Source organism: Chanodichthys erythropterus, chromosome 5, assembly GCF_024489055.1.
Source record: "Chanodichthys erythropterus isolate Z2021 chromosome 5, ASM2448905v1, whole genome shotgun sequence".
NCBI lineage: Eukaryota > Metazoa > Chordata > Actinopteri > Cypriniformes > Xenocyprididae > Chanodichthys > Chanodichthys erythropterus.
The window spans coordinates 22,286,581-22,312,259 of record NC_090225.1 but is presented as its reverse complement, the minus strand read 5'-3'; the positions used below and the strand labels follow the sequence as shown (position 1 = coordinate 22,312,259).

The following is a 25,679-nucleotide window of genomic DNA, read 5'->3' as shown; positions in this document are numbered from 1 at the left end:
GGTCATCTGAGATATTTTATCCGCGCTGTGAATGCACTACTGTGGTGAATCTAAGCCAAATATCTGAAATATACACAAAAAGAACACATGAGCATGAGTCATTGGGGTATTTGTGTGTAAAGTCCTTTTCGTATCATTCATTATTCATTTGAGGGATTCATTTTTTTTTCTGCATCTCTCAGAGGCTATCGTTGTTTTTGGATATATTTCTGCAGGCCCTCTGTTAAAGGAGCAATAACAACTAACCCCACGACTCCTTATTAAGATGCAGTTCCTAATTAGACGCCTGTGTATGTATGTGCGTATTGGGCATTTTTGTAGTCAAGATTCTTAAACAAAAAATGAGTTACTGATTATTTGAAAATTCTTTATTTTATTCAAAAACATTACACTACCAGTGTTTTAAAATAAGTATAAAATGTATATAAAAATGTATATGTTATTAAAAAGTAAATGTATGAATATTACAATAATAAATATTAAAGTCTAATATATTACAGTTTTTTTCAGTGGCTAACAAGCATTGTTCAATACCGAAACCACATTTTCAAAACTCTTCACACAGTCTGCATTACCAGCATGAATGTTGGCCAAACAGTTAATCTCACCTACAAAACTCATTCAGACCAACATAACACTGGCAACAGTTCTCATTCAGAAAACACACATTTCATTCACAACACACTGACCTAAAAAACACTAACAACAGGAAGCATTACATAATTGATGAACTTTTCTTTTTTAAAGTTTCAATGATTTTCCACATAAATCAGTTCTTCATATAGAATACTGTAACACAGTTTCACTTTATTGAAAGCATTTGTAACACAAATGAATCGGAAATTAATCAAAATTTCATTTTTTATATGAATATAATACTTGAAAATTATAACCAAAAGGTGAAAAAAGAGGGGAAAAAACTCCAGGGCTGCAATGATAATAAAAAAAGAATAAATAAAATACATTACTGTAACAACATGTGTAGTTGTTCATTATAGTAAATTACAGTGATGGTTCTAGTCTGCTCTCTCTCTTGCATTGGAGTGGGTGGAATTTCACCTAAAATTGCAATTAGCTTGTAATGATTTATTTTTTTATTTTTAATTTTTTTTTTTTTTTTTTTTTGGCTATAAAATTGAGAATATTTTAAAATAATTACTGCATAAATGCTTGGAATTTGCCATCATTCTATTTTGAATGTGTTTTTAATCATTTTGAATGCAGTGTGTTAGCATTAGAAAAATGTGCCTTAAATACATAGTATTTTGCATGTTGTGGAGTACGAATGGGAAAAGAGTTCCTGAATTTTGAAAAGTGTGGTCACTTAATGCATTTTGTCTGAAAGCAATGAAAAATGGTTCACAGTTTGGTCTGCATTGACTTCTGTTTCGCTGACTGTGTGAAGAGTTTTGAAAATGTGGTTTCTGTATTGAACAATGCTTGTTAGCATCTGAAAAAAACTGTAAAATATGAAAATAGTTTACTTATTTATAAAAAAAAGTACAAATATTCATGAATCAAAGTGTTTAAAGGTTTTTACAAATGGAAGATTTGCATTTATGAACACTTAGGAGCAGGAATTAAAGGGATAGTTCACCTAAAAATGAAAATTATCCCATGATTTACTCACCCTCAAAATGCCCTAGGTGTGTATGACTATCTTCTTTCAGACAAACACAACCGGAGATATATTTAAAAATATCCTTAGTCTTACAAGGTTTATAATGGTTGTGAATGGCTGCCCAGATTTTGAAGACAAAAAAAAAAACTGCATCCATCCATAAATATAATGAATCCATACGACCCCAGGGGGTTAATAAAGGCCTTCTGAAGCGAATCAATGCATTTGTGTAAGATAAATATACTTATTTAAAACTTTATAAAGTAAAATAACGAGCTTCCAGCGCGACATACGCATTCAACGTACATCCAAAAAGCGTTAACTTCCGTGACGTAGTGCACAATACCATGAAGTTCTAGACAATGACATGACATACTACACATTATAGCGTATGACATAGCATAGTACGTCATGGCAAGGATATTTGTCTAACACAAACGCATCAGTTCGCTTCAGAAGGCCTTTATTAACCCCCTGGAGTTTAATGGGTTAATTTTTTTATGGATAGATGCATTTTTTGTCTTAAAAATCTGGGCAGCCATTCACAACCATTATAAACCTTGGAGGACTTAGGATATTTTTAAATATATCTCCGATTGTTTTCGTCTGAAAGAAGATAGTCATATACACCTATAGCTTGAGGGTGAGTAAATCATGGAATAATTTTCATTTTTGGGTGAACTATCCCTTTAAAATCACAGAATTTAGCAGAATTACTACCCTTAAATTTGTACTGGAAAGTGGCATTGTATCTTTCATTACTATAACATTATGGTCACGGTTGACAGGATGTTTTTGTTCTTACTACAAGATCAATAAGGTCTGTGTTTGTTTAAAGATTTCTACATCAATCATTTACAGAAATTCTTTACAGAAGTGTCTCTCTGTGTCTTTAGAATTCATTATTATATATGTGTGTGTGTGTGTGTTTTCAGTCACCATGGATTATTTAACTGTACTAAGAGTTTATAGGTTTAACATTAAGTTACAGTTGTCAAACACTAATATCACTGAAGCACATAGCACTTAAGTATGGAGGGGTCGACAACATAATGGGTCATTTAAGTGTCACATTCATTGTTACAAGAACTAAATGTTTCTCCATAGTGATGTAGTCATTGTATAACCAGTGGGTGGCAAATGTTTTTTGCTGAAATAGTTTCCTATGAAACAAAAGTTGTCTTTATCCAGTGGGTGCCCAAGTGGCTCATAAAACAGAATGTTTCATTGAGCTACATCCGTTTTTGTCTTATTGGAGCTACTTAAAATATTAATATATATTCTATTTTGTTTTTAATAATCAGTTAGTGTGAATTGAGACCAGAACAGTTCACAGTATCAGTGTTTAAAGGAATTTTGCAAGTTTTAAACAAGTTAAACTTCAGGCATGTTTTTGATTAACAAGACAATAATTTGGCTTGTACTTCTTTAAAAAAAAATAAAATAAAAAATACAAATAAAAATAATGGCTACACCTTATTTTAAGGTGTCTTTGTTAGGCTGTAATTATACATTTAAGTACCGAGTAATATTAAGTAACTACATGTACTTACAATAGGGTTAGGATTAGGGTTTGGTTTGGTTCAGTGTTAGTTGCATGCAATTATGCTTAAATTATAATTATTACTATAGTAATGACATGTAACATATGTAGCAATGACACTGTAAAATAAAGTGTTACCAAAATAGCATTTGCAATGAAATTCTATAGGGGGCTTAAAAAGAAAAAAATGTGAAGCTTGAAATTATGTTAATTCTTTCGTATTAAAATTGTCCGTTATTTATGTTGCAAGGTTGTGTAAATCATCCTTTTAATGTTGGTATTACTGTTTTAGTGGGATAAACTTGTTTACTGGTGTAAACAAATTTAAAGTTACAGTGTTTACAGACTGGAGTTGAAATATTGTATATAACAAAAACAGACAGGATTAGTAAGCAATTTTTATCATATTAGTCTCATGTTAACAAATATAACGTTAAAATGTTATGCTATGTTCTTCCTTTATATGTTAATCTGGTTCAGTGCCTTGTCTCATAAATTTCCACTGTAAATATTACTGTAAACATGACTTTCTGGTAGTCTGTGCCCACAGATGTTGTTTATCAAGCTTAATTTGTATTAACTCATTGATGCTGTTTTCAGAGCTGTTCCCATCCATTTAAATTAAATTAGGTTAAGATGTTTTGAGAACTTGCTGTTTTATGGGCAGTTTCTGAAGGTGTATACACTCCCAGCAGGTGAATGTGATCTTCACTCTCATTTCTCACTTCATTAGACTACTACAATACCCCAGTTACAAGTCAAGACCCTTGTGTGTTTCCTGTGTATAGAGCGAGCATCTCAGTTATCACATTTAAGTGCCGTTTAGCCGCCCCGGACCTGATTCAGGTTTAATCAAACACATCACGCTTCAGCTGCTGCTGTGAGAGGGAATGATCAGAGGTCTGGAGTAATCAATAGTGTATTAGAGTACAAAGCTCTCTATAGGAATCATGTAAAAGGAGAGGCATTTATTCACAGACCAACATTGAGTGTTGTGCACTCACTCTTGACTGCTGTCTTATTCAGTAGGAAATATCTTTAGCCAGAATTTCTTGCTTTAAAGCTGTTAAACATTTCCAGCAGTCACACCTTTATGGTCTGTTTGCCACTTTGGTGGGTGGCGGGTTTATGGGATCACACATAAACACAAGTAAAATCATACACACAACATATGCGGGATTTCCAGAATCAGTAAATTCCTCTTCCTGTCATCCCAATTCAATTTCAATTTGGACATTCCTTTGGGGTGTGGCCAATTCAATTCAAATTCCAACTCATGAGTCATACAGGTTTGGAACAAAATGATGGTGATTAATAATAACAGAATTACATTTTTGGCTGAACTCTTCCTTTAAAGTGAGTCAATTTGTAAATTCTGAACTTTTCCAACTGCTTCTAACTTTAAGGCCTGTTAATTACTTCAAAAAGCAATGACATCATTCTGCAGTCGCAATAAAAAAGAACATTACACTGTAAACCCAAATAAGTTGGGCTAACTCAAAAAATTTGAGGTAATCAGTTACATCAAAATTTTTGAGTTATGATGTTCCCAATTTTAAGTAAGCAAAACTATCAAGTTTTGAGTTTGTAGTACTCATGCATGTTAATTGCTCCTAACTTGAAGAACTGAGTTAGCTAACTCATATTTTGATAGCAGTTAACATAAAATATTTAGTTAATTAACTTTTTTTTTTAGTTCTTGCAACTGTAAACCCTTAGAAAATACAGAAAATGCCAACCTGCTAATTTGCTAACATGTTAACAATAGCATGATATAACACTTACTGAATGAGTACAGCAACTCAAAACATGTAATTTACTGCTCTCATACCAAGCCGTATGCGCCACTTGTCACCATGATGGTAACTCTCCAAAAACCCACATTAACAGAAACTCTTCTAAATTGGCATAACAAATCATTAATCACTACTAAATCTCCCTTACCATCAATCTTGCACATTATATAACACAAACTTTTAGCATTTACTCTCCCTTTCAAGTGCCATGGGCAAAGCATGGTGGGAGATAGAAATCCCAGCCCAGTTTCAGTTAATCTTAAGTTAGTCTAAATTAAAAGAAATGAGTTCATACAACTCAAAACAATGAAACAGTTCAGTTTACTTGAAATTTGTCAGTGCTGTACAAGAAAAAGAAAAAGAAAGTTCTAAATACTCATTGCGGTTAATTTAGCTGAACTAATTTGTTCACATTAAGTTGGACCTACTCAAACCAATTAAGTATTTTGAGCATTAGGGTTTACAGAGATTTATGGCACATATCTATAGCCTATATGTATATCTATTTATATTTAACATACGAGGCATAGGTCACATTTTTATCTCACAGTATCAGATGTTCTGTTTGTTTTTGTCTGTTATGGCAGTATTTCTTGTCTGTAGTTATGTCTTTAGTCTCTGAAGGCACCTACTGAGTGATTAATAACCTTTCACCTCACATGTTCTGGCAGATCTCGTTTGTTTCCCCTATGCTGATGCTGTCTGAGCCTCTAAAACTAGAAACACTGAAGAAGACATGCTGAAAAATTTGAAACTATTTTCCTCCAAAGCTGTAGAATCCCTAATCTGACCAGGAAAGACTCTGGTCTAATAAATTCTTAAAGTGTATGTCTGTGGTATTACTGTGGTTAAAAAAAAAAAAAAGTATTATTTTTTTATGAATGCAATTTTACATCCAGCAAAGGGAAATAAATGAGAGCAGAGAGGTCTACTGTTGTTCTTTTATCCTGTCAGTATGCTTCTAACACTTCCTGTTGTTCATGGTCCTGAATACCCTCTGTGGTGGACATGGACAGTTGTTTCTTTGGAGTTTATTTGTTTAAAAGTCTCCTCAATGTATTGATAATCTCAAGCAGATTCAGTCTTTCAGTTTTTCTTCTCTTTCACTGGTCTTGTGGTTAAAGGATGTGGTAAGCACTTGTATTCCTGACATGTTGAGCTGTGGTACTCTTGACATTTCCTGTTTCCATTTATTGTATAAAGGAAATAGTCCAAGAAGACTTCTGTGATAAAAGTGCCATCTTATAATTTTTTTTATCTTTTTTTATAGGCAACTTCAGCATCCATGAGGAACTGGAGCGACTTGTGGCTGAGTTCTTGGGCATGGAGTCTGCCATGGCATTTGGAATGGGTTTCGCCACCAATTCCATGAACATTCCAGCATTAGTCGGAAAGGTCAGCGTTAAAAATTAATCCATAACGGTGCCTCTTTATTTTTTACATCTGTCTTAAATCACTCAATTTTATCTGCTGAAGTGAGCTCACAAGTGTGGTATATTAATCTATTATCTCTAGGCGCCTGCTATTAATTGCCACAATAAACTGTTTCTCACGCATCTCAGAATAACCCAATGAACCAGCACACTAAACAAACCCTTGTTAAAAATGATGCTCAATCAGATAAACAAGCACAGTTAGAACTGACATTGTTTGTTTAGGGCGTCTCATTAGGGATTGTTTATACTGGGCTCAATGATGTGGTCAACATAACCAGCTCAGATGAGAAGACCTCAGGATTTGGATGTTATCCAGAGGGCTGGGGGACTTTCTTAAGGTGCCAGAAAAATTTAACTGGTTTGATTGTGCTGAGGGGGATGTTTTTCCCTTAAGAAGGTCCTCATGATGTTGCTGCCTTGAGGTATTAGTTAAGCACACAACTTGTGCCTTGTGGAGGAGGTGTCAGTTCAAGTCTTCTCGAGTTGAAGAGGAGATGACAGCAACCATTGTTGAATCAGGCCATGCTTTGCTGACATTGAGACTTCATCATTCAGTTCACATCAGAAGATCCTGGCGACAAAAAACTGCGGTTCGATTCCCAGCAAACACGCTTAGAATATGTTAGAATGTGTAGAATGTGTTATATACACGTGTTAGAATGCCCTGTAAGGGTCCATTCACACAGAATGTGTTTTTGTATTCCACTGTGCTGCTTTTCTGTTGTTTTTCCATGTAAACATGCACTAGACCAGGGGTACTCAACAGGCGGCCCGCGGGCCGCATCCGGCCCGTCAGCATTAAATTTGTGGCCCGCATCATGCTACATATAAATGTATATTTATTATAATTTGCGTCTAAAATTAGCGTGAATATTACTTTGTTTTTTTACACGTACACAAGGGTAGGCGTACAGTGCGCGTGACGCTGTAATCATCAGCAGAGAACGCGTATAGTGTACGCGCGCAGCACAGTTTTTCTAACCGCGAAGAACAATAAACTGAAGGCACTTTGCACGCGCGCACTGAATAGTTTTTGCACTAATTTAGTTTGTCCACAAGGTGTCAGCACTGAAACGGGCTGTTGTTTCAGTCTGAAAAGAAACGGATAAGACGGAACAAGAGTAACAACAAACACAATAGCCGACCGTGTTGAAGAGCGCTCCTTTGAGGGGATTAAAAGATACCAGCAACTCTAATTTTAAACAAGTACAAAGACATTTTATTGTAACTATTTGAGCGAAAAAGACTAGACAAGCATTAATCTCTCTAGTGCGCATGTGTCGAGCACTTGTGTTCGTGAACGCCATCAAAGGCTCGAGACTGTGCGCGCAAGTAAAAAACAAAGTAACCTTATTTTTCCATGATGAAATGCAGTTGACATTCCTCAAACTTTGCAGTGTGTAAGTTTCCGAGCATCATGAAAAACACACCTTTTATTCTTAATGTCAATGTGTTATAAACAGAAAGCAAGCAGCGCTCCCATTACAGATCTGTCATCACATAATTGAGCTCACGGAGAATATCTGATTTATCATGTTTACAACGTTGGTTATAGTTACGTAATTCATGAGATTGTGATTGAACATTTAAAAAAAAGAAAAAAAAAGATTTTTGGATTCTTACCAAATTAAAAGGTAATAATAATATAAATAATAAAACGTTTATTCTCTGAGTATAAATAGGTGCTATAAAAAGTGTTAAAAAGGTGCAATGGAGTATAAAATGACTATAAAAAAAGTGCAATGTTTTCGTCTTACGGACAAACTCTTATCAGCCAGTGAACAACAGCCAGACCTTAAATTTCTTGTGAAAAGAAATGAAATAAGGATGAATAAGGAATAAGGATTTCTTTTCATCAGTTCTTGTTTTTCTTCATGCATTTGTACATTAAGAATACAGCAAGACAAGCTATTAATCATTTTTTTAAATGCCATTTATCATGTTGAGTGACACTTTAAAAAGGACAACATACTATTAAGACTTAGCTAGATGATAAATTGCACTTTTAGTAAATGAACAGTAAAACTACAAATATTGTCTTAAGTAGGCCTAAAAAGTCTTACGATCCAAGTTATAACTTGTGGCCCTTCGCGTTTCATTTGGTTGAAATGCGGCCCTCTTGGCCTCTGAACTTGAGTACCCCTGCACTAGACAGACGTGTTTGACCATTGTGCTTGTGTCTTGCATAGTTTTAAAAACAAAGTTCATCACTCAAGTTCAACTTTAAAAAAAAAAAAAAAAAAAAAGCGTCTCAAGAGCTTGCTTCTTTTTTTTTTCACTGACCTGTGTCTCACGTTTGTAACTGCAAAAACATGTTCTGTGTGAATGGTCCCTAAGATGCTTAGGATAAAAGTGTCTTCCAAATGCATCAGCTGATTTAAATCATTACTTAGTAGTGTTCCCAGAAGTCCTTGCATGTCTTCTTTGTAGACAAAATATAAGGATGGATTACAGATCATTCCCTATCTGGGACAGGATTGAACCTGGGGTTCAGATAATTAAATGAGCTCAAGTGAATTGACAATTTAAGATTCAATGAAGAAAATGAGAGAGAGAGGGAAGATAATAAAATTAGATTAATTAACAAATAAAATATGTAAAACATCAGAAGTACTGTATAATACATGCATATAATAATACATTATTATTTCCAGGTTCTAATTTATTCTTTTATTTTTACTCTTTATATTATAGTATGGTATTTAGTCTGACTTTATGTAAAACACTGTAAACAGTGTTTTAAAAGGTGCTGTTTTGATCATGTTTCTCTGACGCTCACATTATTATTTCACACAACATGTTATTGATGGATTCCTGCTTTAGATTCCTGCTAATGTGTTCAGAGCCATGCAGTAACATATGTCTTGTTTCCAGGGCTGCCTGATCCTGAGTGATGAGCTAAATCACACGTCCCTTATCCTGGGAGCCAGGCTGTCGGGGGCAACCATTCGAGTCTTCAAACACAACAGTAAGTACATGTTCACGATATTATGAAATTTAAACATACCAGGTCACAGTGTGTTCAGTTAACAACGCAACTGCTCAGAGTTCAACATTCTGAGGTGATCGCCTTCACAGTTTGTGATGGTTAGCCAACTAAATTTAAGCATTAGCCTGCAGCGAGGCATATTTTGGGTTTTATAATAGCTGTGCTCTAGAGAATCCATTGTAGTTAATGGTATTCTTGTGTAGCTACTAGATAACTGATGTGCATCTTTCTCCAGAGGATGGATAGGAATACATGATGCATGAAGAACAAAAGCTTGAATGTACTCTGACATTGCCATGTAATACTTGGTTGTGGGTCCTTAAGGTGAATCCTAGAGACTTTACATGCCTCTGTCTGACCTTAAATGGTCTTGATAAAAGTGACAGAGGAGTTTAGCAACCCTACTCCATCGCACTTGGCTTCAGTGTTCAAATTAAACCTTAATTAGCTGGTTCAGGTGTGTTTGATTAGGGTGAGAACTGAGGGGCTGTTTACACAACACCGTTTTCAACTAATAGCGGAAAACTTTTTATGCATTTTGGCTGTTCATTTACATGGCAGTGGCATTTTGGAGGCCTAAAAAATTCAACTTTTGAAAATGGATTTCAAGGTGCACGTTTTTGAAAATGATATCATTATCTCTGTGTAAACAACAAAAATGCGGATCTGTGAAAACAGTGACGGCATGCACATAAGTGTTTAGTCTATAGGCATGTGCGTTTGCCGCAAGTGCCCTGTATGTGCACAGGCACATAGGCCCTGTCCCAAATGGCACACTCCGGACTTGTGGACTTCCTCAGAGTCCACATTTTGGTGACGTCATGTAGTGCAGACCTATAGGGCCCTTGGCGCGAGTCCACAAAGGCACTTTGAGAGGTATTTTTTGGACAGACTCGATCGTCACGCCGGAAATAATGGTCTGGTTGTTTTTTGACAGGAGCTGCAGGTTTGGGGATAATATTTAGCATCGAGAACAGGTTACTTTTCTTTTGCAAAATATTATCTCCAACTACACAACTACACAGCCTGCTTTTGCTTATGCCACCTGGGCATTAGACAATATATACATGCTTATTTAAATAATGTATACAGTTGTAATAATACATAATGTTCCAATTAAACTAAGATTACAATTTTAACACATAATAAACATGTGCGTGAGTTTCAGATGAATTTACAGGTTTAAATATAAATACTAGGTTTATGACTCAGTAAAGCCCTGACATTCGGTTCTATTTATTAAATTAATCATAATGCGATCGTATTATTCAACGCGCTATTATTATGTTTGAGGTATCAACCAATGGTCGATGACCATAATGTTTGTATAAACTGTAGGTACAACTGGTAAAATGTACACCTAGGTCATAAAAACCGTAATGATACCTACACTTAAAGGTGCCCTAGAACTTTTTTTAAAAAGATGTAATATACGTCTAAGGTGTCCCCTGAATGTGTCTGTGAAGTTACAGCTCAAAATACCCCATAGATCTTTTTTTTATTCATTTTTTTGAACTGCCTATTTTAGGGCATCATTATAAATGAGCCGATTCAGGGCTACTGGCCCTTTAATTCTCCTACTCCACGCCCCCGGGGCTCTCGCTTGCCTTGAACAGTGCATATACAAAGTTTACACAGCAAATTTTTACCCTCAAATGGATCTTTACAAAGTGTTAGTCATGCATGCAGCATGCATGCGTTGGATTATGTGAGTATTGTATACTGTTATATTGTTTACATTTGATTCTGAATGAGTTTGAGGCTGTGCTCGGTGGCTAACGGCTAATGCTACACTGTTGGAGAGATTTATAAAGAATGAAGTTGTGTTTATGAATTATACAGACTGCAAGTGTTTAAAAATGAAAATAGTGACGGCTCTTGTCTCTGTGAATACAGTAAGAAACGATGGTAACTTTAACCACATTTAACAGTACATTAGCAACATGCTAACGAAACATTTAGAAAGACAATTTACAAATATCACTAAAAATATCATGATATCATGGATCATGTCAGTTATTATTGCTCCATCTGCCATTTTTCGCTATTGTTCTTGCTTGCTTACCTAGTCTGTTGATTCACCTGTGCTGCTCCAGACGTTAATGCCTGCCCTTGTTTAATGTCTTTCATAATGTTGGGAACATGGGCTGGCATATGCAAATATTGGGGCGTACACCCCGACTGTTACGTAACAGTCGGTGTTATGTTGAGATTCGTCTGTTCTTCGGAGGTCTTTTAAACAAATGAGATTTATATAAGAAGCAGGAAACAATGGAGTTTGAGACTCAGTGTATGTCATTTCCATGTACTGAACTCTTATTATTTGACTATGCCAAGATAAATTCAATTTTTCATTCGAGGGCACCTTTAAATATTTTCTTCTCAGCCATGTCATCAATTGCTCTTGAGCGAAATCTCCTCCCATCCGTTGTCTGATTGGCATTTCGCAAGGATTCCTGGGTAGTTAAAGTGTGCGGAGCCTGCATCTATGCGGGCTTCGCGGAAGACCGCTTCAAGGCTACAAAGGGGGCGCTGCTGAGCACACTTCAGAGCGTTAAAATGCTGAATGGGACGGCCTACAGACTCGTAGACTCGACGAGCACGCGCAATTTAAGTCCATGAGACCGAAAGTCCACATGAAGTGCGCCATTTGGGACAGGGCCATAGTCTTTCTTTGTGACATCGCCAACTACTGACCTGGCAGGATAATCAGTGTTGCCAAGTCTGTGTTTTTCCAGTGGAATTGAGCTACTTTAACAGCATTTCCGCGGGTTGTTTTTAATGTCCACTGGTTGTTCACTAATCCATGTGAACGGGGATCGTTTTGACAGCTTTGTCACCTATACAAAGAAAACACGTTAGCGTTTTTTTTTTTTTTTTTTTTTTACATAGTTGTTGTGTAAACATACCCTGATGCTAGAAAATGTGCGTTACGCCGTGTTGAGTTTGACGCCATATTAGGAGGATTTTTTGCTTTTTCTAGCAAAAAGCAGGTTGAAGGGGTGACAAGAAGACGTGGGATAGCAAATCTAATAATAATGTCACTCATTAAATCCATTGCCTATCACTAAATAAAATAATCAATCAAATAATCAAATCGCTGAGTGTTTTTGCAAGTTTTGCATTTTGTTTAGTTTAAAATTACCTTTGCGAGTATGACCCTCACAGTTTGTCAGCTTGTGAATTAGCAAAACTTGCACACATCCTCTGCAACTGTTCACAAGTTTCTCAGGACTTGATTTTGGTTGTCCTGTGTTGAAATAAATATATATAAAAAACAGTGGGTCGGTGTCTGTTCGCTGAATGTAACCTTCAAGAAATGGAGCGACTTCTTTAAGCTTATTGAACACACATTTTTATTTGTGACGGCTGAAGAAGCAGCAGCGAGTGCCCAGCGTGTGACGCTGTTTTTATGGTAACCAGATACATTGTGAATGGAATTTTGCAAAACTACAGTGAAAACATTAAATTATCATGCAATGCAATAAAATAGCTTCTCTTCCTGCAAAGGATGCCGTGGAGAATGTGAGTATTTCTTTTAAAAGCAAAAAACAAAAGGTTTAGGTATCGGTATTAATTTCAGTATCAGTAGCAGAGGGCTATCCTGCTAAGATGGAGGGGCTGTCCTAGCGTGCAACGCGGTGTGACGTAGCTTCACATTCTTTATATGCAGCTTCCTACTCAGAAAAGTGCTATAGAATGTCACTTGAAGTCAGACTTTTGACTTGGAATCTTAGAGATCCCCACTTCTGATTTCATTGAGATGTGAGGGCATGATATAACATGGCGGATATGATGAGTTAATGATAAACATTTACTTTGAAGCAAATGAAATGCATCAATGAGTCAAAGTTCATAATTACATCATAATCCAAACCTGTTTAGCAAGCATTTGCAGAGACAGAGGTGTAAAATATGATACAACCCTCTCTGTTGATACCTGTGCACCTGCAGAAGAAATGTTGGCATTGCAGAACAATGTATTATGCTCATTTTGGTTGCTAGAACATGTTTGTTGACAAATACCTACCCATTGCCATTTTGATTCTGTATCCGTTATCTTCTGAGGATTGCGCAATGGTCAGAAGTAAGAAAATCCCACATCCAACTTCAAATTAAAAACAGCATAAATTCTGCAGGAAGGTAGATATTATTTATCTGTTTCTCTGGTTGGTGTCAGCTTATGCTCATTTGCACATTTGAATACAAACAGACTCAATTTGTTCAAATGCTTTGAATGTGCTGCTGACATAGGGAATATTTAGGCCTGTGTTTTAGCTTTTTAGTTTATCAATTACATAAGGACTTTCTTGAAGACTTGGATTTTCCAAGGGAAAATACTGCAGATATGGTAAATATGGTACACAGAAAAAGTGAGTGGATTCTTGTTGTTTCACTTGAAAGCTGCACATCATTGTTTTGAATAATGATTATTGCTGTTTTGTACATGTCAATGAGACAGATTTTGTAGTGAGTGGGTAGGTTTCCACTACACACCAAATGTTTTTGTATTATAAACTAACTAAAACTTCTATAACCAAGCTAAAAATACTGCCATTGTCATATTGAATAAACTAGTGATAAAATAACACACATGTAAATAAAGATTTAGCCAAACATAGTTTTAACATTTAAGCCCCCACACCTTTTTTCATCCAGTATTAATTTTTAATTGTCATTCTTCTTTGTTTAGTTGTTCTTAACCTGAAACCTTTGGCAGATCTGTTTAGGTGAGTGTAGTATTTCAGGACTGCATGGATAGTGAAAGCAGGCCGCGTCCACATTGGCCTTCACTGGCCTAAATACGTCCACCTGTTTGAAATGAGGCCACTTTAATGAGAGACTATATGGAACATTCTTTTCTTTGGGCTTTTTGTCACTTTTTATTCATAGAGACAGTAAAGAAGGCAGGAAGTTTTTAGAGTAAGAGAGGAGGAATGAGATCAGGATGCGACACAGGCCAGAATCAAACATGTAGCTGCTTTGAAAATGTTTGATTTTGCAGTTCAACTCTGCCATCTGTTGGCTAGTTTGTAGTGTTGCCACGTCTGGTTGTTATATACAGTTAGTGACTTTAGGCTAAATATGGGTGAGTTGAGTTTTTGTGAGGTTTATTTACAGAATACAGTCACACATTTGGGCTTACACAATAAAATATGACCAACCAATAACAGCATCGTCAAATATCCCAGTGTGCTGTTAGAGCTCCGTTTTTACATAACATCACTATTAATCACTGTAATTTATTTCCCTTTTCATTGCTTGTTTCTGCCTTTCCCAGCCCTTCCCCTAGGATACAATTATTAGAAAGGCTTTTTTTTTTTTCTTCTTTGCAGTAAGATGCAATTTACCCTTGCTTAATGTTTGTTTTATGCAAGTTTATGAGATAATAAATCAGATAACTGAATTCAAGCAATTCTCCTTGATCCATAAACACCCTCACACTCACAAAACTATTTAGGCTTATTTTGATGAGGTGGATCAGTTATTTTTGGCATACCATGTTGCTTATTTTTCTAGCAACACTGCCAGATTTGTGTCTCAGTAATCTGATACAAGAAAAACAAGAACAAAACGTGTTGGCCACATACAGTTAGAAGCATCTAGCATGTTGGGGTGATTTCATATTACTGCCATATGCATTTCTAAAGATGATTTCATATAATATAGAACTAAATTTCCACTGCTCATGACTGGCACATAAAAATGTCTTGTGTCCAGCCACTTGACATTTATGAGCGTATCCTTCTTATTTTGGTTTGGGAAGACCTAAAAACAAGTATGCTTCTTGTTTGATTAAGCTAAAATACCATCCAACAGTGTGTATTTCTTTTAATACCTGATTGTGTCATAATGTGTCTGTTTTGTGTTTGGTTGCAGACATGCAGAGTTTAGAAAAGCTCCTGAAGGAAGCGGTTTGCTCAGGGCAGCCTCGTACCCATCGCTCTTGGAAGAAGATTCTCATCATGGTGGAGGGCATTTACAGGTCAGAACATTTGTGAATGTTTACAGTCATATTCATTCCAGCCTTAATGTAAGCAGATACATCAAATGAAAGAGGAAATAAATAAAAACCCAATTCATAGAGTACCTTTCCTACGAAATTATAGCTCAAATAGCTATTTACTATAATTGTTGTTGGCGAACAGCTAAAACCTTTTGGATTTAATAACCGGTGGCACCTTCTTTAGCTACAGAGGAGATAATGAAATTGTCAGTGCTTCTTTATCACTCTTGTTTCTTTTGTTTTTCTGATGCGTAATGTCACCCATTTGGGCACTGCCTGTCTGATTGTTGGTTTATTGAGGCCAAAGTCTACAGTCATGGTTGTGTGAACCTTTCCAGCCTCATGAGCATTGATAACCCTTTTGGTAAGGTCATTTATTGCATAAATCTATGCTGTGACGTGAAAACTGAAGGTTCATGAACTTTATATGAAATTCACGCACGATTATAGAAGATTATAAATTAGTCACAAACTTGCAACCACTGTACAGATAACCAGATCAATCCATTTACTGTGCCTAGTGCCGTCACTGAGACAGGTGTGATTTTTCAGGACGTCTATTTCAGTGATATATGCCAAGTAATGGAGACATTTTATAGTAGTGTTGACCTGTAGTATTAAATGACATGAAAAGTTGTTGGTAGGTATTTTAAATTTAGAATATTAAAGTTTATGGATTATGAAAGTTGAAATTTATTTAAAAAAATACATTTATTTTTCTATGTATTTGTATCTAGTTATCAATTTTAATATCATAATATAATATATTTTTAAGATATAATAATATGTAATATTATATATACACAATATTACCATTTATTGAAATATTTTAAACATTTAAATTATTTATACATATTTGCCTTGTTTACATGTTAACATTCTATGTCAGTGATCTGACTTGTGACTTTCACACATTTTAACTGAAATATTTTTGTCTGCGTTTCTTTCAGTATGGAAGGCTCTCTAGTCCGGCTGCCGGAGATCTTAGCACTAAAGAAGAAGTACAAGGCTTATTTGTACCTCGATGAGGCCCATAGCATTGGGGCCGTGGGCCCCACAGGTCGAGGAGTTACGGAACATTTTGGAGTGGACCCCAATGAAGTGGACGTTCTGATGGGCACCTTCACCAAGAGCTTCGGGGCTGCTGGCGGGTACATAGCTGGAAAAAAGGTGGGCATCATGTAATACTTTACTGTCAGGGGCCTTCTAACAAGACATTTCCTGAGGCAAAAAAATCAGCCCAAGGTTTTACAGAAATTTGGCCTATTGAGCTACTGTTTGTCGTTTGGTGACGCTAGTGGTGCAGAAATGCACGATGCACCAGCCTGCACACCACTCTCCCTTCCTGTTGATTTCAAACACACACACATGGTCTCATTTCATGATGTGAAACTACATATGTTACCCAAATGTCACTCACACTCGTGTCACACCGCCTCTCTCTTCTCATTACTCCATTAAAAAAGACCACTTCACTTCATAACCACATCACGGACATGGCAGTTGATTATAAAAGACTGAAAACAAAAAAGACTGCAGGTTTTTTGAATTACACATGCTTTGGAGAACAGAGAGAGGGAAAGAGAGAGAGAGACCCCATGTGCGTGTAATATTGAGTGCGTTGTTAATAAGTTGAAAGACTGTTGGCCGAATGCCAGCACTGTTTTATGGGTCAAATCAAAATTGCAGGTTTTCACAGGATGCTTCCTAACATGGTACCTGTCTATAATGTACCATTCGAAAGTTTGAGGTCGGTAAGAAGTAATTTATGTTCACCAAGGCTATATTTATTTACAAAAATACAGTAAAAAACAGTAACAACGTGAAATATTATTACAATTTAAAATAACACTGTTCTATTTGAAATTGTTTCTATTTTAAAATGGTATTATTTAGCTAAATTTCAGACATTATTCCAGACTTCATTGTCACATGATCCTTCAGAAATCATTCTGATTTGGTGCTTTTTGTGGAAACCGGAATTTTGATAAACACTTTTATCAAGAATCTTTGATGAAGTTCAAAAGAACAGCATTTATTTGAAATAGCAATTTTCTGTAACATTATAAACGTCTCTACTGTTACTTTTGATCAATTTAATGCATCCTTGCAGAATAAAAGATTGATTTCTTTTGGTTTTTTTTAAATACATTTTTGAATGATATCAAACTTTTGAACGGTAGTGTATAAAGCTCAGGAGGTTGACGTCACATAATCTAAACTCCACCATTTTGGCAGGCCATCAGAAGAGTGCTAGAGCGGCTGTAGCATTGGTATCGATAGTGGTTGAACAATAGTTGTTTATACTTTATCTCAGTATTCCTAAGTGTTGTATAAGGGATTTTATGTTTAATAGTAACACAAAAATACTTCGGTAAAGTTGTTTTTTTATACCACATTCGGACATCACAAGTAAATATGCCATTAAAACAATACTTGCCTATTTTGATCGACTGTGAAAAATGTTGTAAGTTGACAATCGTTGGTTTTCAATATCATGTCGCTGCTTAAAATTCGCAAACATTAATTTATTGCACATTTATTGGAAAGTCTGAATTTATCAGAATTCGAATGTGCGAATATAAAACCAACTTTACCGAAGTCACAAAAATGATATGAAAGACTTTAAAATGTGTTAAATGATAGGCAATATAAGAATTTTCACAATTGTGGCTGAACATAAAACACAATTTTTCACACACATTTCCATAAAAATTTCAAAAAATAATTATTGATTATTTCAAGGGGCAACTGATGACACCTCATTTGCATATTTTCATATCTGGGAAACATTTGGTATTAAATGAGGTAAGATTTCATGATATTTATGATGTCTACTGTACTCACGGTGATATTGCTATGCTGGCTGCCTACAAACAAGGACAGCTAGGGCCGATTACGTTACCTAACAACACAGTTGACTTACCCTTCCAATGACGACGAAGCAGGTTTTAGCCGTCAGACTCCAAAGTTGAATATTCATCACAAAATTAGATTGTGTCCATTTGTACCCCTCCAGGTTTTTGTAGGCTTTTAAAGAGTCTCCGGAGTAGGATGAGGGAAAGTTGATGATGTAGTTGTACATATCAGGATACTGCAGGTCAGAAAAGCTATCCGTTCATTTATCGATACATGTTAAAAGCACCCTGGGGGCATTATAGGGATCTGTTATGTTTAATTTATTATGTTTTGCTATGTACATGTCTATATTTTTTTTTATTAAAGCGCGCAGTGAACTCTGTTGCTTAGAAACTGATGCTGGCGCCTTTCATTTCATATTTGCTCCCAGCTGTCCCTGCCTGCCAGCATGGTGGTGTAAACAGAATGGGTCACGTGACTGCCGGAGCTTTATAAAGTAGTTGTTTTTCACATCAGTCAGATTTTCACATCATGTGGCGATCCAACACTTATTCAATTTGTTTATTTTATAAGACAAAATACAGTTTTCTTTTGATTGATTAATATTTACTTGGACTATATATGAGCAATATCACACTCATAGTCATGCGATATGGCTGTATATTGTGTTTATACAACAGTTTGATGGCACAAGTGTGTAAATAAGTAAGAAATAACAAAGGAGTGTCTTTAAAAACACTCTTTTATGCAGAACTACTTCCTTCCGTCATGGATTCAAATCTCAAGTTGACAGTTTAACCGTTGAACCCAAGCCTCTGTTACTAATTCTAAAACGTCACTTCAGAACTAGTATCGAAGGAACTTTGAGTCGCTTCATTGAAGCTTTTTGGATTATGTAGAGTATTGTAAAAGAGAGATATCACGACTAAACACGTGTATTACCTTTATCTGATATAACATTCATTCTTCAGGTCGATGTCCATAATACTAAATCCATTATAAAGAAATCAGTTTGAATGTCTGCAGAGGAAAGCGACATCTTTGACTTTGTCCTTTTTAAGTTCCCACAGCACTAAAACAACTTCCTTGTTCTGACTCACTCATAAAGAGAGTCTTTGCTGCCATCTAATGGCGTAATAATTTAACTTTCATTGATTTAATCAAATAAATAAAAAAACACAAGTCAAACATACAAAAGTAGAGCTCCAGTACAGGATTTAAGTAAAATATATCCTAAATATAAAGTTATAAAATTAAATTTTCCCCTTAACCCAAATCGTTTTGCTCTGGAACAAGTAATTGAAATCATCATACCAAAGATTTGGTATATCCCAAATTAATTATATTTTTAACCACTATCTACAGCCAGCAACAAATACCCACAGGATTTGCCAAAATGATGAAGCTGTTCTCTGTGGGTACACGAGCACTGGACGTCCGCTGATGGCCTGGAGCTTGCATCTGTGAACGCGTCAAAACAAATACTAAAATATGTGCAATGTTTATATATGAGTCTCTTATTTAAAGTCTAAATAACTTCATTCTCACCTAAAAAAAAAAACTCTCTAAACTACATTTCGTGACATAACCACAGTAGTATTTATAAAATAATATGGTAAATTTGCTTGACCGCCATGACAGTCGCCACAAACAGAGTGATACAAATGGTGAAACGGTACCGGTGCTGATACTGGGAGAATATTGCATGGCTCTCAGCCAATCAGATTAGTGAACCAGAAAGAACTGTTGTATAAATGTATATAACAATCATAAACATTTTTTTTTTTTTTACTATTTTTCTATTATGCGTTTCTTTTGAAAAATCTAGTGTTGCTGTTTGCAGACCGTTTTAGTCGTACCTGTCAACTTGTAAAAGAAAATTTCTGTTTCCTTCACATAGGTTTACTGTTTTCTTTTATAAAGGTACTCAACTGCAGTAGATTCAAATATGCTCTCAGCAGCAATAAGGACACTGTACACAGGCGCAGTGGGAGGTACACAAAGAGAGCCGCCAAACGGCTCCAGCCAGTCCCTCGCTCCACAGATGTGGGTGGATTTCGGACACGTTCTCTTAACTGACTTATCTTATGCTGTTTCCACAAAGCTCCCAGGACCTAAAGCACTGCAAATTTTGCACTCTAAGAGGAAGCAGATGTTTGCTTAGTAGATTTTTCCCCTAAAAACCCCTTCGCCCCCGTCCTCAAAGTAGAGGACACATCTGGATGCAGAGGCCAGTGTGCACTGCGAGGTGCGTCCCCTCCCCTCACCCCTCCACAGTGGATACAGATGTCTGAGGACAGCAATTAAGAGCTGGATACTGGCCCCAGCTTCTGCTCAGAAGCCTTTTTAATGGATGCAGGACAGACAGGGCACAATCTCCAAAACTGCTTGTTTGTGAAAAAATGTCACCTCATTGAATGACAACAATAATAGTTTGTACAGAAAAAACGGTAGCACTTTATTTTACAGTCCTGTTCCCCGTGTACATACTATATACTTATTAACTGGGTAAGGTACTAACCCTGAACCTGCCCCTAAACCTAACCTTAACCCATGTAGTTACCTTATTTTACCTACTTTCTTAGGTAAGCACACTGTAGGTAGTACACATAGGTGCACATACTGTAAAATAAAGTGCAACCAAAAAGGCTTTATTAATATCCAAATGTGTTTGTCTCATTGTCAGAACTGCTGTTAGTGTAATTAATTCAGGGAATCCAATACAAGTAGTTTGCTAAACAAACATCCGTTATTAGTCACAGACAGACAGATTTTATACAAGGACAATGAATAGCTGTCATCATCACTGGATGACCAGTGTCTCAGGTGTGTGCTGTGTGGTTTCATCTCCCTCTAGTGGTGTAATTCAGACAGCACAGTGTTTTAGGTCATTTCCCCCCAGTTTCACAGACAAAGTTTAAGCTTAGTCCTAGACTAAAATGCATGCTTGAGCATGTCTTAACTGAGAGCAACTTGCACTGACACATCTTAAAATATGTCAATGACACTGTTTTGTCTCAAGATGCACACAAGTAATATTTTTTTTTCTACGGCACATTTATAAAAGCTACTTAAATGTCTTAATTGAACTAAGGCTTAATTCTGGCTTGATTTAAGCCCCGTGTATGAAACCAGGCCATTAAGTGACATTTTAATTCACAAATCTGAGGTTAAATATCTTGCTTAAGCATGCAATACATTTCTCATGGATCATCTGGTCAGTGTTCAAGACTTTGAACTCAAAAAAACATTACATTACCACAACTTGTGAAACACTGACATTGTGTGTTGCCCATAAAGTATTTAAAAGAGTTCACCCTAATATTTTTTATAATAAATGACTACCTTTATGTCAGTATTCATTTTGATATATTTTATTTTTAATGAATTGTATTCAATTTTGATTAAAGAAATGAATTCAGTTAAATAGAATTAAAATTAATTTAATTTCTTTACTATTATTTTTTAGCCCAGTATTAAATTCTTTCTTCTGTGAACCACAAAAGAAGATCTCAGGCAAAATGTCTGAACTTTTGTGACATAAATCTAAGTAAATGATGAAAATTTTAATTTTGGGCTGAAGCATTTCTCTAATAATGGACGTGTTTTGTTTTTCTGCAGGAGTTGGTGGACTATTTGCGTTCTCACTCTCACAGCGCAGTTTACGCTACAGCCATGTCCCCACCTGTCGTGGAGCAGATCATCAGGGCAATTAAATGCATCATGGGAGTCGATGGCACAACAGAAGGTTAGTAACAAAGAAATGCAAAGACACTGAAACAATACTAAGACATAAAATCATGAAAGGGACTGCCTGACTTTTTTTAGAAAGTCACATGACTGAAGTCAACAGATGCACTACTTTACACTTGATGTGTCAGAGGACATTGAGACCCGCCATTCAAATCAGCCAGTCATTGTAATATCGGAAGACACTGAAATTATCTACCCAACACTTCTCCTTAAACATGGGGAATCCAATAGGAAAGAGATTCACATGAATTTAATAACCATATAAAATGTATTTCACCACAGTGTATAACTCATGGAAAACAGATTTCAATAAAGCAATGTGACTGGCTTAAAGACTCCTTTAGACCTTTAGTCAAGGAAAGGTCACATATTTCCAGGTATTAGGAGTCAGCAGAATGGCACCAGATGTTATAAGGGTTTACTCAAGCTGCCTTCTGTTTTTGATATGCGTTAATCCATATATTTATGTTTTTAGATAAGACATTGTGTTTCATTTTAGTTTCGCTGCAGTTCACACCATCATAGAAAAGGCTTCAGACCACTAAGAAGGGCAGAGTAAAGTTCAGTACACTACAGTTCAAATACAGCAAAAACAGTAATATTGTGAATTGTGAAATATTATTACAAATTGAAATAACTCTTTTCTATTTTAATATATTTTAAAATGTAAATTATTCCTGTGATGGCAAAGCTAAATTTTCAGCAGCCATTACTCCAGTCTTCAGTGTCACATGATCCTTCAGAAATCATTCTAAGATTTGCTGCTAAAGAAACATTTCTTATTATTAATGTTGAAAACACTTGTGTTGCTTAAAGGGTTAGTTCACCCAAAAATAATGTCATTTATTACTCACTTTCATGCCGTTCCACACCCGTAAGACCTTCATTCATGTTCGGAACACAAATTAAGATATTTTTGTTGAAATCCGAGGCCTGCATAGCCAGCAATGACATTTCCTCTCTCAAGATCCATTAATGAACTAAAAACATATTTAAATCAGTTCATATGAGTACAGTGGTTCAATATTAATATTATAAAGCGACAAGAATATTTTTGGTGTGCAAAAAAGACAAAATAACGACTTATATAGTGATGGACGATTTCAAAACACTGCTTCACTTCACTTTACTTTAGCAGTAAAGTCGTTGATTGTATATTTTTACATTTTAAAATCTATTACTATTTGTTATATGTTGAATTCAGGTAAAAAAGACCGCAGAGTGGGACGTCATATCACAACTGTTACAGTGTCTGTAGAAATTTTGTGTGCTCAAAGTCTAGTGTTACTGTGGCTTTAGAATCATGCATATGGTTTATTTATTAAAATGGAACTCCTAAATCAGAGACGTTCAGGATTTTTATGTCAAAGTCTTTTTAAATAGAGCACTTTTTAATTCAGATAACTGTTTCAAATAAAACTCCCTGCTTCAGCTGGCCAAGTGGTTCTAGTCCAAACTTGTCCAAAGAGAATCTTTCTAGGCTGTTTTGAATTGCTGAATACTGTGATGTCTATATCAGACTTGGACAAGCCGCCCATGGGTGTCATAACTGGCATGATGCAGATTTCTGTGGAGGGTGAATCACACTGTTCTGAGAGTTCGCTTTACAATGCTCCATCTCGCTCTAAATTTACAACACAATAGGCTGCAGATGACCTGAACTTGTACTACATCCATGACTAATTGTTTGGTTTGAGCTTCACCTGCTCTTTCTTGCGTATGCCAGTATGTATTGTTTCAGCTGAAGAGTTTCTAATGTAATGAAAATTAACAGCAGTTGTATTCGTTCTGCTGACATACGGTCTTTTGAGCTTGGCTTTACAGCACACCTCCTTTTGAAATACCTGCCAATCGGTTCACAGGTAATTATATGCAAACATTATGTTGTTTTCCAAAAGCTCAGGCCATGGTGCCAAAAAGAGCTGGAGGCAGACCTGGCCAGCACTCAGAACTGCATGATTCACACCATTAAAAATGGAGAGAAAGAGTGGTAGACATAAACTGAACAAGACCAAGAGTGAAAAGTATTGATGTTCATTGAGCTACTGATGTGTCTCCAATCCCATTAAGTTGTTAGAATTATATCTTTGTGGTACGAACCACCAAAATTCGGATTACTAGTCTAGAGCGGTAACCGCTAATCTACTGGCAACCGCATGGTACCGTGCGCATCTGAGTTCGTGCTTCTCAGTTTACCCCAAGTCTCCAGTTGTGTGCCAAATCCATTGTATCCTATGTACAAGCCAAGAGTGTCTTGGCAAATAATGAAATTTGTCTACCATTCAGCCTGACAAAACAAAACCAGCTGGTACTGTTTTTCACATCGACTCACTCCACACACACACAGATTAAGAGGCGTTTTCAAGAGAGTACAGAAATGAGCCTCAAAATGTAATGAAAATGTATAATGTCCATAAGACTTTATTGTTTCACTGTTTTCTTCCTGTTTTTGTTTGTTACTATGTTTTTGGATTATTTTATGAATGGGTCTACTCTGTCTACCTAACTACTTAATGGTCTTAATGAGGGGCTATTAAAAGACCGATCATGAGATTTGAACGGCAGAGCAGATGATGTCATTTCCTGTCTCCTTCTTTGGGCCCCTTTCCTAGTCTTTCACATAAATCAGTCTATATCCTAAAGGGAACTAATAGTCATTTGTAAACTCTTCTTGATTATACCTACAGAAATAAGGGTGAAATATATATGTTCCAGTAGTCTATGTCTAGGAAAAGGAAAGTTAAGGTATTGCTAAGACTGTTTTGTAAGAGCAGTAACTGCTGGTGGTATGGCTTTATGCCATTACATTATGTTGCAATTCCTTGGCCATTTTCCCAGTGTTTTCGACTATATTTAAGTAGAACAACTATGAAACTTGCAGGCAAACAGTGTATTCAAATATATTGGAAAAAAAGTGGTCCAGTCTTTTTGCCAGCTGATTTTAGGACTAGTTTGTAGACATATTTGTTCTATGGTTTGCTTGACATGGTCTGTTTGGTGTTGATGCTACCGCAGAGTGGGTACAGACTTCCTGAGCACTACAAATTACTGTAGAATTGACAACATTTCAGTGTACTTTCAAATTACCATCAGATTCAGGCCCCGTCCACACGGAGACGCATTTCTGTGAATACGCACACATTTTTTTATTGGATAGGTGTTTCGTCCGCCGTTTTCGAAAGGTGAAACCGCTATTTTTTTAAACCGGGTCCCAGAGTGGATAAATTTGAAAACGGCGTCTTTGCGTTTTCTTGTGGACGGGGCAATCCGTATATTTTCTGAAACTATGATGTCATCATCCCACGTGTTGACCCTAGTCAGATGCCGCTAACACCACAAAACAGCACCAACAACAGCAATAGCACACTCTAAATGCTTGTGTTCATGCTGCAGACGATACTGAACCAAAATAAAGCGTTATTTCTAAGCTTTACTATAGTTTGTATTCAGTGCGCAAGGTTTATGTGCATATGCTCCAAGTCTTCTTCGCTGCTTTAAGTGCATTTCTGTGACAGAATTACAGCACCACATAATGGTCTGGCATGTATACTACATAATTTTGAGTCGTTTCAGTGGTTTCGTGTGGACGCAGATATTTTTTGAGACGAGGAAAAAAAAGAGGGTAAGCTCCGGCTTCGTGTGGACGTAGCCTCAAACAGTCCTCATTTATACGAA

At 36.2% G+C, this 25,679-nt stretch overlaps 1 protein-coding gene across 1 annotated transcript in view; it reads left to right on the top strand.

Annotated features, from left to right (window-relative positions):
* The window catches only part of sptlc3 (serine palmitoyltransferase, long chain base subunit 3), a 40,555-nt gene that overhangs the window by 8,719 nt on the left and 6,157 nt on the right, over positions 1-25,679 (top strand). Inside the window, exons 5-9 of the mRNA XM_067386597.1 lie at positions 6,231-6,355; positions 9,271-9,364; positions 15,266-15,371; positions 16,343-16,562; positions 21,873-21,999. Of these exons, the coding sequence (XP_067242698.1) occupies positions 6,231-6,355; positions 9,271-9,364; positions 15,266-15,371; positions 16,343-16,562; positions 21,873-21,999 (672 nt within the window). The remainder of the gene's footprint in view (positions 1-6,230; positions 6,356-9,270; positions 9,365-15,265; positions 15,372-16,342; positions 16,563-21,872; positions 22,000-25,679) is intronic.